The sequence below is a fragment of the Boleophthalmus pectinirostris genome, unplaced genomic scaffold (assembly GCF_026225935.1).
Source record: "Boleophthalmus pectinirostris isolate CB_2022bp ecotype Guang Dong unplaced genomic scaffold, ASM2622593v1 HiC_scaffold_1, whole genome shotgun sequence".
Lineage (NCBI taxonomy): Eukaryota > Metazoa > Chordata > Actinopteri > Gobiiformes > Gobiidae > Boleophthalmus > Boleophthalmus pectinirostris.
In genome coordinates this window covers 21,907,964-21,921,405 of record NW_026570970.1, presented here as the reverse complement: position 1 = coordinate 21,921,405, position 13,442 = coordinate 21,907,964, and the positions used below count along the sequence as shown (strand labels likewise).

At 37.3% G+C, this 13,442-nt stretch overlaps 1 protein-coding gene across 2 annotated transcripts in view; it reads right to left on the bottom strand.

Moving 5' to 3' along the window:
* Positions 1 to 4,600: 4,600 nt before the first annotated feature.
* The window catches only part of LOC110170583 (diacylglycerol kinase beta), a 66,073-nt gene continuing 57,231 nt past the window's right edge, over positions 4,601 to 13,442 (bottom strand). For both annotated transcript variants that reach the window (XM_055150100.1, XM_020936246.2), the window contains 3 exons: positions 9,369 to 9,489; positions 8,207 to 8,267; positions 4,601 to 7,651 (listed from right to left, as the gene is read on the bottom strand). In XM_055150100.1, coding sequence (XP_055006075.1) covers positions 7,553 to 7,651; positions 8,207 to 8,267; positions 9,369 to 9,489 — 281 coding nt within the window. In that variant the 3' untranslated portion in view covers positions 4,601 to 7,552. The remainder of the gene's footprint in view (positions 7,652 to 8,206; positions 8,268 to 9,368; positions 9,490 to 13,442) is intronic.

Here is a 13,442-nt window from a genome sequence, read left to right as displayed (position 1 = left end):
TAAAGGTGCCATAAGCAGAGGGGACGTGCTGTGTGTATACATAACTCTGTGTGGATGGTTGGTTTGAGGTTAGGGTACAGAGGCTCATTGGTTAATATCCTCTGGCCTCTGTCACCTGTGCTGTAGGTTAGTGTCACACTGACATAAAGCCAGGTCAAAGTTGCCATGGAGAGAAATGGGCTAATCCCAACTTTCTCTGAGACGGGACAGAAGAGCACACATACAGTATGTAAAAAGTGGACCACCTGTATGCCCCTGTTGGCAAGTGATGTCACTGATATATGGTTCAGACATACATATTTTAGATCAAATATTACCACACAATATGGTAATACTTTTTAATAATTATATTTTTAATAGCAGTAATAAAGCATGAAGAAAAAAATGTGAGAAATAATTCCTAGTAACTACCCTTAACCCTAACCTGAACCCTAACCTCTTAAGTAAGTAGTTACTAAGCCTTAATTAGCTATTAATTCATTGTAATATAAGTCTTCTGTGCTTTATTAAGGCTATAGTTAAGGTAATAGTTATTCTAAAGTGTCACCTATTATGTAAATATAATATAATATAATATAAAAACTTACATTTCAAAGGAACGTCTAATGTATAATTATGATATGATAAAATGCAATTTATATAAACATAAACAGTGTTAAGTGATATAAGTCATAGCAGCAGGAGTAGCAGATTTGGATAATAAACAACATTTATGTGACAAATTCACAGATTAAAAGTCTCACATGATGACAGTATAATCCAGAATTGATGAACATACCTGACATACAAAACTATCTTCATTATAACTCTGAACTTCATAAATAATCATAACATAAATACTCAATACATTTGCCCTTTTCCTCCCAAACCTCTGTCAAAAAGTGTCATTTCAGTGTGTTTTTCCTGCTGCTGGATGCTACAGACAAGATGAGGCTTGCTGTCTATTAATAGCTTTGGGAGTTAATTCCTTCCTTGTTATCTTAACCGCCTAAACCAAGAAGCTCTGCCAAAGGGAGACTGCAATTGTACAACACACACGCTATTGTTGCTCCTGTTTTCAATTCAGCCATGTCTTATGCACGTTGCTACAGTTTATATCATTTTTCTTTGTCATTGACTCTGGAAGTGGAAATAAGTTCTTGGCGAAATGACAAAATTTAACTTTGTTGACAAAAGTGCTTAAGCATAGTTCTTTTACTGGAAATCAGTTTGATCACATTTAGTCAGATAAATCCATACTTTCTGATATAGGCTTATAGCTGCCATGTTTCTGTTCATTCTGAGGGCGTTTTTTCCATTCAAAGGATATAATATTTGTTTTGAATTGTTTATCTCTATGGCAATGATTGTAATTTGTGATCATTTCGAAACCCAAGGATATCTTAAACTACATAGCCTTTGATATGATTGCTTTCTTTTGTCAGTTCAAATCTGTTTATGTACTACAATTTAGCTCTGATTTAGTTCTTATACTTGTATTTAAAGATCTACTATGTACTTTTTCTGATGGGAATTCTGCAACCTACTGGTCCCCATAGAGATGTTAATGCACTGGAATGCTCCACAGTATGACATTTTCTATCTTGCATTCATTCAATCACTGTTATATTTACTGCTCAAAACTACATTAAAAAACATGCATTCTTACTGTAAGTGGGCCTCTCCAGAGCTATCCTGTATTTGATCTGTTGGTGTCACCTGCTTGTTTCCATGGAGATAGATATGTTTACTGTTATGCTGTGAAACATTCTGGGCAAATATCAACACAATAACATCTCCATGGAGAAAAGCATGTGGCGAACTCTCCACCAGGAAAGTTAAATAGTGCACCTTTAATAACAAATGAGCATTGCAAGCAGGACAACCTAACAAAAGTATACTATTATGAATTCTTCAATACTTTTCCATAAATATTTAATTAATTTCATTTGCTAACATCTTCATTGTACTTTTATTTTGATGGTCTAAAGCTGTTGTCTTGGCGATCCTCCTGAGGCTTTGTTTGTTCAGTCATTGTCACCACAGATTTCCTCACTGTCTCCTCATGCCATCAGTGAGTCACTAACACAGAATACTCTGACCCCTGCTCTAATGTAAAGGCTGTTACTATCAGGGTGTGCCCACAGCTGCACATTAGTATAGTGCGGTTTATAATGGCCTCATCATATCGCAAGTGAGAACCAGTTTGATGGGTTCTCTTTTAATTTAATCATTCGTGCAGAAAGAAGAGTTACAAAATTAGGTTGGGGGGAGGGGTTCATCATTTTTCAATCTTCTAAACTATTGACAGGCTGTTGAGTTTAGAAGTAATAGTGCAATATATAAAACACCAATGAAAAGTAGAATTTTCTTTTCTATTTAGTAACTTTTCTGGTAGAATCCATCAGCTTGTCTCAATGGAGATTTTATTGTTTTGGGTGTAATGTTCCACAGTACTAGTCAGACTGGCACCACCTAGTTCTTCTGCTCAATTTCATTTCTCTCCAGCGACTAGGTCAAGAATCGGAATAGACTAGATGGTTCGTAAAAAACCCAGGAAGTGCAAGTTTGGGCACCAGCCAATCAGTGAAGAGCCATACATTCTGTGTTAGCAACGATTCCTGAGATCGAGAATTTAACGCTGGAACAAACAGAATGTTTGGTGAATTTTTATCAAGGTGAAAGATGTTATTGCCCTTCTTCCCAATGGATTTGGGAAAAGCTTAATATATCAGTTAGGTTCGTTAGAGGCGCATTACATATGTCACGACCAAATAACAGCGATTGGTTAAATAAAAAAGTACCAGCCTACCGTCGAGCGAACGAATTCTAATACTGCGAGGTCAGACGGTTTCTACGAAGTGAAACAAGCTGATGAATCTGGCTACCAGAGTACGGCATTAAACATATTTATCTCCATGAAAGCAGGTGACGCCACTGGGTCAATTTACAGGTCTGATCTGTGGACTCCTCGCTCACAGTAACAGTGCAAGTTTTTTGCTTATATTTGGACAATTAAAAACCTGTAAATGAATTATGCTACACAGATCATTTTACTGTGGAACATTCTAGGCAAAGCAAAAACAAACATAAACATATAGTGAACTTTCCACCAGAAAAATTACACAATATACCTTTAAGACACATTTTATATAGAAAACTCATGTCCACTTAAGTCAGTTAAGTGTTGTCCCATGTAAATCTGCACACTATGGCTGACTGTAGAGCTCCTATTGATTATTTTATTGCCTAATCACATGATGCAGAGAAAGTGCATGCCCTTGACCCTCACTGAGCTCAAAGTACACTCCTCACACGACCCTAAGGGGAAAAACACACAGGACAGTGCACACGTCAATCCTAACACAATACATACAACATCTATTTTTCCAAACTGTCCCTTCAGGCTACACATACTGTTGTAATGTATTTGATTGGCACTTTCCTCTTCAGTCTTTCTGTGTTATTCAATTGTGTACCCTATGTTGCAACATATAGGCCTGTGATGTCACTTGATACAGGTAATCTGATTGGCAAACATGTACTTATGCGATAAAGGGGGAGGTGGCGTGGGAGAGCGAAGCTGTACCCCAACAGTACAGACGCACAGATGGAAAACATGAATCAGCTTATTAGTAAATCACAGTCTCGCATTGTATAATTAAATACATAAATGACGTAAATACTTTTTTTTTCTTTTACCAATTTCCTTTCATGTATTTGAGCAAATTGTGTCTCACCCGAGTACAGATATATTGTATAAGCAAGTCTTAAAGTCAAAATAAGTCAGCTGTGTGTACTGTCTGAATCTCACTATAAAGTGTTTTCTTGACTGAGAATCAAGAAGTGCGTGGTTAGCATGCTAATTGTTGTTTGCTTTACTGTGATGGCCATAGATGTAGAATGTTCGATATCTATATATTTGATGGCAAAACTCTGGTCTCTGAGGGTTTAGAAAAGTGCTTATAAACTCATTGTGGCGAATAATTAGGATGCTCGGAATGCATAAGGTAAATGAGGAATAATTGGACCACTGCAAAGGGTTTAAAATGACCTACAGTAGTTGTGTTTTTTCACATTTTTAAGACAATAAAATCAGGTAAAGCACCTTTGATGAGGAAATTGAAATGCTCTTTCAACTAGCCTCTCAAGAGCAAAAAGGAAAAAAACATACTGTTAAAACAAATTTAACATATTAATGTGCACTTCGTGTCTTGTACTGTAAAAACTAAATTTGAAAACTGATTTTTGGCTAACATTTGGACTGGCAATAAGGCTGTGTATCTTACTGTACTTGGTGTCTAGTGTGGCAGTTTTTTCACCCTCATAAAGAAAAACATTTTAAAGTATGTTTTTGAATGTAGTCTCTTGAATGATGACGCACAGATAAGTTCACAGCTGTGTTCCTGTTTCAAGGACATCTGCCTTGACTCATCACTATAAGCACATCATTTCAGTCTTTATAAAACTGAAAAGTTTTTTTTTTTCTTTTTTGTTATATACGTGTCCGATAATTTAACATGACAAAAAAACAAAACAAAACAAAACAAAAAAACACATTACCAAAAAAATTCCTGGGGTTTATATTAGGGGTAAGAGATGTTAAAGCCGCTGTAACTGGGTTGCAATTTTGTCAAAATTTTTATTTAACACATCAAGTTTTTTTGCACATATTATAATAACTGGTAACCCATGGCATAGGGTCAAGGATAAAGTTAGATTCAAATTGCTATTTCTGTTCTTGCATAGCTTATAGATATATACAGTATGTTATATTTACAATATTTCACACATATACAATCTGTATATTTGAACCTTAGATGTCTTCAGTTATCATTATTTAGAGTTTCATTACCATTAATTTTTTACTCTTTGTTATTAGACTATAATGTGTGACCTACTGTGTCCAAGTTCTTTCTTGTGTGGATTAAGTTAAGTGTAAGTTCTATCTTTATATTAAAAAGACATGCCTTTCTTTGTTGCTATCACCACTGTCTTCAGACCAGAGCTTTTATTGCACAGTGCTGTATACAGTAGCATCAGAGTGTATTAGTGTTTTCAACGTCTAACAGTGTGATAATTACAAAGCCTATGAGAACAGCTCTATTGACTTTAGGGCCACCTATCACTTCAAAGCATAGTCATAAACCTCAGATCTGACACACGCTCCCCTTATTGCCCACAGTAAAACACACAAGTTGTGACAGATGACACAGCTGGGGGCCTGCAGCTTTCTCTTTTGCACCAAACAGTTTATTTCCCCCGTCTTTTATACATGACTATGAACATGCTAGCAAAAAATATAATCACAACAAATAATAAATATTTCAGATTTAGCAAAGCAAAGAAATGATCATTTGGATGCACACGCGCTGTTTTGTTCACTCACTGTTTCAGCAGGCATGCGGTGATGAAGGTAAAATATTATAAACAAATATATACACTTGGTAATATAGCGGTTTAAAACTATTCGTTCAATAACTGTAATTACTGTAAACATGCACTCTTTTTACACTGGCTTCTCTTGCACCCAGGCTCCTATAGGAAATAATGATAACTTCCACAGTGATGCTATTACAAAGTGCTTGTTGTGATTGTAGATATTAAATCTAGGTAGAAATAATCATTTTTCTTGAATACTGAAAAAGTGGATGGGTTTTGGGGGGCCTGGGTATCAGAGGGCGGTCCCAGTGTGGTTAAAGGGAGCCAGGGTCAAAGCGTCTTGGCCTCACCCCACAGTGGTGCTCATAAGTCCTCTCTACAGTCACTCTCCGAGGACTCCACAGTTTCCACAGTAACACAAGCCAATGTTAGAAACTCATGCCCCAAACATGACTGTAATTTAAAATATTGTGCCATTGTTTAATACATATATTTCATAATATACGTATACACTATAAGGCCATATCGCAAATTAAATATCAAGTATGATTTTTGCTTAATTTTTTTTAACATAGTAAAAACTATTTTGAATTTTCAAACAATGTTTCAAGATTTCTCAAAAAAATTCTCTCTATAACATAAACTTTAAAATGTAAATGTCTGAAAGTTGCTAGAAGAAAAAAAAACTTTAAACTGTTTAACAAATAATGATGAATTACACAAAAATAATAAATATACCAAAAATAAAACAAAATAAATAAATAATCGAAAACCTCAGAAAACTCGTAATGTCCACAGTGTCACAGATCCGACCATCACAGTTCTTCTGGCTTTATAAAAGATTATAAGAGCATCGGTAATGACAGCACTCTATCATAATATTTCACAATATTAAATGACAAATTGCCTTGTCGCTTGCTGAATCACAGTTTTCAGATCACAGATTCTCCCTAAATGAGTGGAAACCTCCAGAGAGTGACTGTAGCTCTGAACAGTGAGAATACTGATCCAAACCCCTCTAAACTCTAAGACTTTTACATTAACAATGATAAATTCAAACACATTCAAGTGTACAGTATATGTGATCTACACCTACTTTCCAGAAATATACATATACTTATTCTTATATGATATCATTGCAATATTTTGGGGACATGATTATTATACTCATGTGTTACATTCGTTATTATCAACAGAGACCTAGTGCCTCTTTTTAACAGATCCTTAACAGATATTTTCTTTGAAGTCCATCTTTGTCCTTTCATGTATTTTTGGTATTTAAAGAAATAATGAAGAGGCTGCGGAGGGGACGGTGATGTTTGACAGTGTAATTAGGCGTAGGATTTCACAGGAGCACACACAGTCTCTGTAAGTGAGTGATAATTTTAGGTCCCCTGTCAATGCGCCGGTAAATAAAAACCCAGGGGCCTAGCTTTAACACTCTCGAGAAGATTTATTTCAATCCACGACCTCATATTACAGCGAACCAAGCCAACGAGCTGAGTCAGAACAACGCTGGAATAAATGATCTGCACAAAATAAGACCAGAGGAACTGCAATAACATCCCCTATCAGTCTGTAAGCAGGATATTTTCTTTTCTTCGTTGTTAAAGGTTTTTTAGGCTAGTGATGCTGAGGGGCTCCCAGTCCTTGCATGTTGCCACAGATGCGCCCTACTACCGCCAACGTAACAAACAAAATAAGTCAATAATGTATGAGGCATTTTCCGTGGCGCTCCTCCGCTCAGCTGTTGTCAATGTGTGTGTGTGGGGAGGAGGGGGGGCCCGCAGTGCAGTCTCTTACAACCAACTCTATTATTTATGTAGAGAAGTGGTTGTGCCCATGTTTACTCAAAGTCGGGTTTACAGCAATCCAGCTTTCACTTTCTTCATCCAAGTTTGTGCATTTTTTTATTTTAGTTCTTTGAAATTGAGTTCATACTAGTATCTAGATTTGTATTGGTCAGGCAGTGCTGTACTGGTCCACAAAGAGTTAAAATCCACAATGATAAATAGAATACTTCCACAGGGCTTGGTCAAAAGTCTTGTAGTTCGGAGAGTCCTGATTTTTGGTCGATCGAAATCCCCAAAGAAATCAACATATCTCTGACATACCTCATCTTATGGAGCTGCCTGTTTATGTGTAACGATGTGTGTGTGCATATTCTATTTTCAGTATTTGGGTTTTAGTTTTAGTCACGGCTCCGGTTGCGTTTTTTGAAGAAGAAAAACGGGGTCTTCTGAGGTGGACCCAACAGCATCGGGACCTGGTTCTTGTGTGTGATTCGAAGCTGGAAAAATCACGAGAAACAGAAAATTAATATTAGGTTTACCCCTAGTTGGTAGTTTTCCGATTCGAGAATCTGATGATGTTAGACTCCCAGATGGGGGCAAGAGACAGATTTCCCAATTGATTGCATTGTACTTTAGCATGAAATATCCAAATGGTAGATTCACAAATGCTGAACCTGGTATTTTCAGTTATTAACTAAACTCAAAAACTCATTGCCCTCCATCTGCATTAAATATTATTGGCCAATAGAATGTTGTTATGTCATCTGAAACCCAGCAATAGTTAGTAACAAAGTGTTTTGCTGAATTAGTAATGCTACATTCTTTTCTGTTGTAAGTGAAGGTACAGTGAATGCATGACTTTGGGCAGCAGTGATAGACCACAATGTGTTTCTTATGTGAACGGGATTGCATTATCTACAGCGTTTAGACAAAGGCTGCAAATGAGTGTACGTTGTGGAATGCTAATATGTATTAAATAATTAATTTGTTTAAAAAAGGAAAAAAGTTGGCAAATGCTTGACACACGGTAATGTGATTTATGAAGTACTTACTGTACATGGTGGCTGCATCCAGGGCTCACCATCTATCTGCATTGGCAATCGCCGGGATGTCCTATGAAAGAAAGAGAAAGAGGGAGGAGAGAGAAAGAGAAAAGAGGGAGAGAGCAAGGAGAGAGGGACAGAGAAAGAGGAGAGAGAGACAGGGACAGAGACTTAAAGAGTGATGATGAGAGAGGGAAGGAGAGAAACAGAGGACAGAGAGAGATAGACAGAGTGAAAGAGGTGGAGAGAGAAGAGAGAGAAATAGAGGGAGAGGAAAGAGAAGAAAAAGAGTGGGGGAGAGAGAGAGAGAGAGAGAGAGAGAGAGAGAGAGAGAGAGAGAGAGAGAGAGAGAGAGAGAGAGGTTGTGAAGGTCAGATCACGCACACCTCTGAGGCAGTAGAGGCCATTCACACTGTCCCAGGACAGGGTCACACACTGCACCCTTTGTTCCCATCAGACTCATTCCCAGACAGGCCCCCACTGTTCAAACTCTGTGCCTACTGTACACACACGCAGTCAGAAGTTAGTTTAGGGCCTCTGTTGTCGCCCCTGCAGCTAAAGCAACAGTGTATGGGAGAGGGATTTCAAAATATTCATCAGCTCAGTTCTTGGAAAATGAGCTACATGCAGTAAAAGAAGCTGTTGTTTATGCCACTTTTATTATGACTGGAGGATCTTGAGAAAATACTGTACGTAATGTTTTAAAATCATTGTTCAGTTCATGGTGCAATTTACAAACTTATCCATTAACATTAACCTTTGAGATACTAAAATATAAAGTGCTAAACTAATAGAAGAATCCAGTTCTAACAAGTTGGGCAACATATTTTGTTTGCAGGAACATTCTGTTGCCTAAACAACTGAAGCCTTTGCTATTTGATTATTGCAGCCATAACCTTAAAGCTATACTATGTAATTTTTCTGGTGAGGTTTTCTGGTGGTCTCCATAATCTCATGCAGTTACAAAAAAATTGCACATTGAACCTTTAATATTACTGGCTGAAAGACACCAACATTGTTTTTTGTGAATGAAACGTTAGGCATGTTGTATGTTGACATTTATTATTCAGCATCAGTTTTGAGGACACATAGCACTTTAGAACTACATTTTCTTTTGCATGTATATTTCAGAGGACACATGAACAGAGAATAGAGGAGAAATGGGGCTGACCTGATGGTGACACTGGAGCACTGGGCCAATCTCCGTCCTGCGCTCTTCAGTCCAGTGTAGATCTGACCCATCTCTATGGCCCCCTCCAGACCCACCACTTCCAACAGAGTGTCACTGAGGTCTGCACAAACAAAACAAAAACACTTAAAGCACTTACAAAAATACCGGACATGGTTGTTTAGGGTCACACTGGTCCTTGTTGGGTGCAGGTTTCAGCCCAGTTTAGTCCAAATTGGTTGTTGTTGTCCAAGGTTAGTTTTGAATATAGTCCCAGTTTAGTCATAGTTTTGATGTGTTAATTTGTTAGTGTGTGTACATTATGTAAGCAACTCTAATATAGTCAAATATTAAACTATTTACTGAGGCAAGGAAAGATTATGGAAATTATGTTTTTGTTTGATTTTCTCTAAAGCCATGAATAACTAATGTATAATTCTGAATCAGTCTTTAAACAAGAGTTATATTGAGACACCATCTTGTGTATTTTCTATGGCTTATTTGCCTTATCTGGTTTTGCTCAGTAAAACAAATTATCAAAACGATTGTGAGAAGAATTTCATCTCCACAGCTGGTCCGATAATTTGTGAGCTGTCAAAATCAATTCTCATACTCACTTATACATCTGCGCTGGTGTCAATTACACTAACTGTCAGACACAAACTGAAAACCTGCTATGCAAGAGATAACTTTCACAAAGCACTGACTTCTTTTCACAAATATCAAGCATTTGGAGTCCACTCAACCTCAGCAAGATGGACGTTCAGTTACTTTTTCATCATTCAATATATGAAAGCTGGAACAATATATTCTGGAGCTCAATATTTATTGTGGGTCAGTGGCAGTATGTAGTTTCAATATGAGCATTTGTCGCCATATTTCTCTGATATATCATGCTTCAAAATTTGTTATCGTGGCATTCCTATTTTCAGTCATATTCTTTCAGTCACACATGTTAGTTTCAACTGCTTATCTACCATACACAAATCAAAGTCCTTTTTAATAGCAAATGTGAGCGTTTTCAAAGTACAGCACGAGTCTGGACAAAGGAGTGAATGATTGGACATGAGGTCTAGACAGGAGTGTCTGGCTGTGCTGAGCATAAACAGGGACATGGAACCAGTGCAGCCATCGCCCGAGGGTTCTACCATTGGAGCCCGCCCAGACAAGCCTGCTCCAGCCCTCTGCCTGCAGTGGTAACAGGGCCAGCTCTGTCTGTTGTGGAGTAAACAATGTTCATAATTTCCCAATCTTGTCAGATCTCACTCACCCCGCTGTCTATGTTTCAGATAACATAAACATGATGCAACGCCGAGCAAAGTCGAAACCACATTTTAAGAAAAAGCTGCTTCAAGTTACTGGCTGCTTTTATTCAAACTACTCAAATGCTTAAAATGTCTTTTGTACAAGTGAAGGGCATTTCTGTGAGTGTCGGAAATGTGCATTTGGCATTTAAAAAGGATCGCCATTTTGTGCAAAGTTTTGGCACTGACGGAGAACTATAAGGGAATGCACTTATTGGGTCTGACTCACTGGCTCTTTAAAATTTGAAAGAAAATGTCAGTCTAGAATGGGAACTAACATTTGAAATAACAAGAATTATACGTGGAGGGGACATTTTTCAAAGAGTAAAAATTGATCTAATAATTAATACAACATTGAATAAACACTTTTCAAATGCATTACTGGTCCACTTCAGATCGAACCTGTACAAAACATAATTATAGAAAATCCTTAATGAAAAGATAGAGTGGCCAGCATTTTCTTATTAGTTTAACTGCACAATGCTCTCCTTGACAAATCTATGTCTAATTAGGTTTTGGCATGTCGTATATTTTATTTATAGTTAGTATTCTGGTCTCTCAACAGTTGCTAGAAAAATGCAGCACATAAAAAACACATAAAATAGCTTTGACTGAAATGTTCCACAGTATGACAGGGAAGAAATTTGAAGCACGATATATAGTTTAAGAAAATACAGATGATAAATGATAATATTGAAACCACTTTATGCCACTGACACAAAGCAGAATAATCCCAGAAAACCCATTTTTAAATAAAGAGTAGCATGAGTTGCAACAAATACATAGATACAAAAAAAAGACAACTTAGAAGTTATTTATTTATTATTTATTCTACACTGTAAAGCTCAAATCCTTCAAAAATTAACAAAAATCTCCCTACTATTGCACAGAAATTACACACACGATAAATACTGAGTCCCAAAATATATTGTTCCAGCTTTCATATATTGAACGATAAATCGATATAGTAATTATTGTGACAGATCTAATGGCAGTAGACCTCCTATTTATCTCCATGGAGACAAGAAGGTGCCATCAGACCAAATCACAAGTCCAATTTGTAGAGATGCATGTTTGAGCAACACAAACACCTGAAACTGAGCCACTGCGAAATAGATATTAAAGCCATACAACAGTAGCCAGGCTGGTGCCACCTAGTGCCTCTGCTCAATTTCATTTCTCTCCAGCAACTAGGTCAGGAATCGGGATACACAGAAGGTTTGCAAGAACCCCGGAAGTGCAAGTCCGGGGATCAGCTAATCAGTGAAGAGCCATGCATTCTGTGTGTTCAACGATTCCCGAGATTGAGGATTTAAAGCCAGAACAAAGAGAATGTTTAGTAAATTTTATCAAGGGGAAAGACGTTATCGCCCTTCTTCCTGTGGGATTTGGGTCATTACATACATCACGACCAAATAGCAGCAAAAAAAGTAGCTGCCTACCGTCAAGCGAATGAATCCTAATGCTGCGAGGTCAGGATGAATCAGGCTAATATAACAGAACATTTCAGGTAAATTTATATGACCCTGACCCAAGAACTAGAAAGGTTTTTACAGTTTGTATAAAAACAGCTTGTATAAAAAACAAAATAAAAAGTTTATATTTATACCAAACAGGGAGAAATCAGTATATAAAAGCAGTGTATTATTGTTACATAAAGCCTTGCCCTTACCATAGACACCCTGCCCTCCCTGTCATAGAGAAGGTCAGATGTTGGTCTACGTCAAATGTTGTCTTAAGACCCCAGGAACAACTACTACACAGATTCACCATATGTGACCCCCTCTTTCACAGGCCTTCCAGGAATCATTGTAATAGGATTTGGCATCCATTAAAATGCAGTGGACAGTTGGGAGGCTAAGTGACCGAGACAGGGCATAGTGACAGATGGAGGATGTGAAAGTGGTTGTGTCGTGATAGCTGAAGAGATAGAAATGTATTTTTTTTACCAGTTTTCCTTGGCTTTCTGGCATTTTGAAATAATAATGTTAACTGCTTTTCAATTTCTTCTTCAAACTAATACAGAAGAGAAACAAAAAAATATACACAACAAATGAGTGTCTTACTTAACAATTTTAATTTTGTAGTTTACATACATCCCTTCTTGCTACGACTAAATTTATAACCCCCTTATCTGCCACCCCTTCACGCGTACACCTCTATTTCCTGTATCCAAATTTGGGCATGCCATCCTGCCCGTGTCGCGGTACGGGCGCCTGATGGCAGAGTAACCCACTGCGCTGTTTGCACCTCACTGATTCCCCCCCTCATCAGATCTGTGCGCTTTTGACTCTCAGGCAACCAGCACAGTTACTTTCTCAGCGAGGTAGAGCTAAGAATAGACCAGAACAGTCTCTTACATAACCCGGCCACGGTGCAGTACATTATGGGATGGGATGGTTACAGCTCTGCCAAACAGCGATTCTGACTGCTACGTGTATTATTTTTCTATTGTTAAGTTGGTGAAAACATGCTTGAGTTATTTAAAGATTCAAATATTACTAGTAAATTATAGAAGTACTCATTTTAAATAACTGACTGACAAAAATCTTTATACTAGGTGCTAATTAATAATCCATCTTTTTATGTAGCTACATCACTTATTTATTTTCAACTTCAGAAATCAATTAAGTGTAGTAACAGCATAGTTTCGTAGTAGTAAAAATATTCAAAACCCACCCTGGCATGACTTTATAATAACTAAATTATTAATGTTTTTATCAAGCTTAGTAACTACTTAAAGTTGCATTGTGTAATTTTTCGGGTGGAGAGT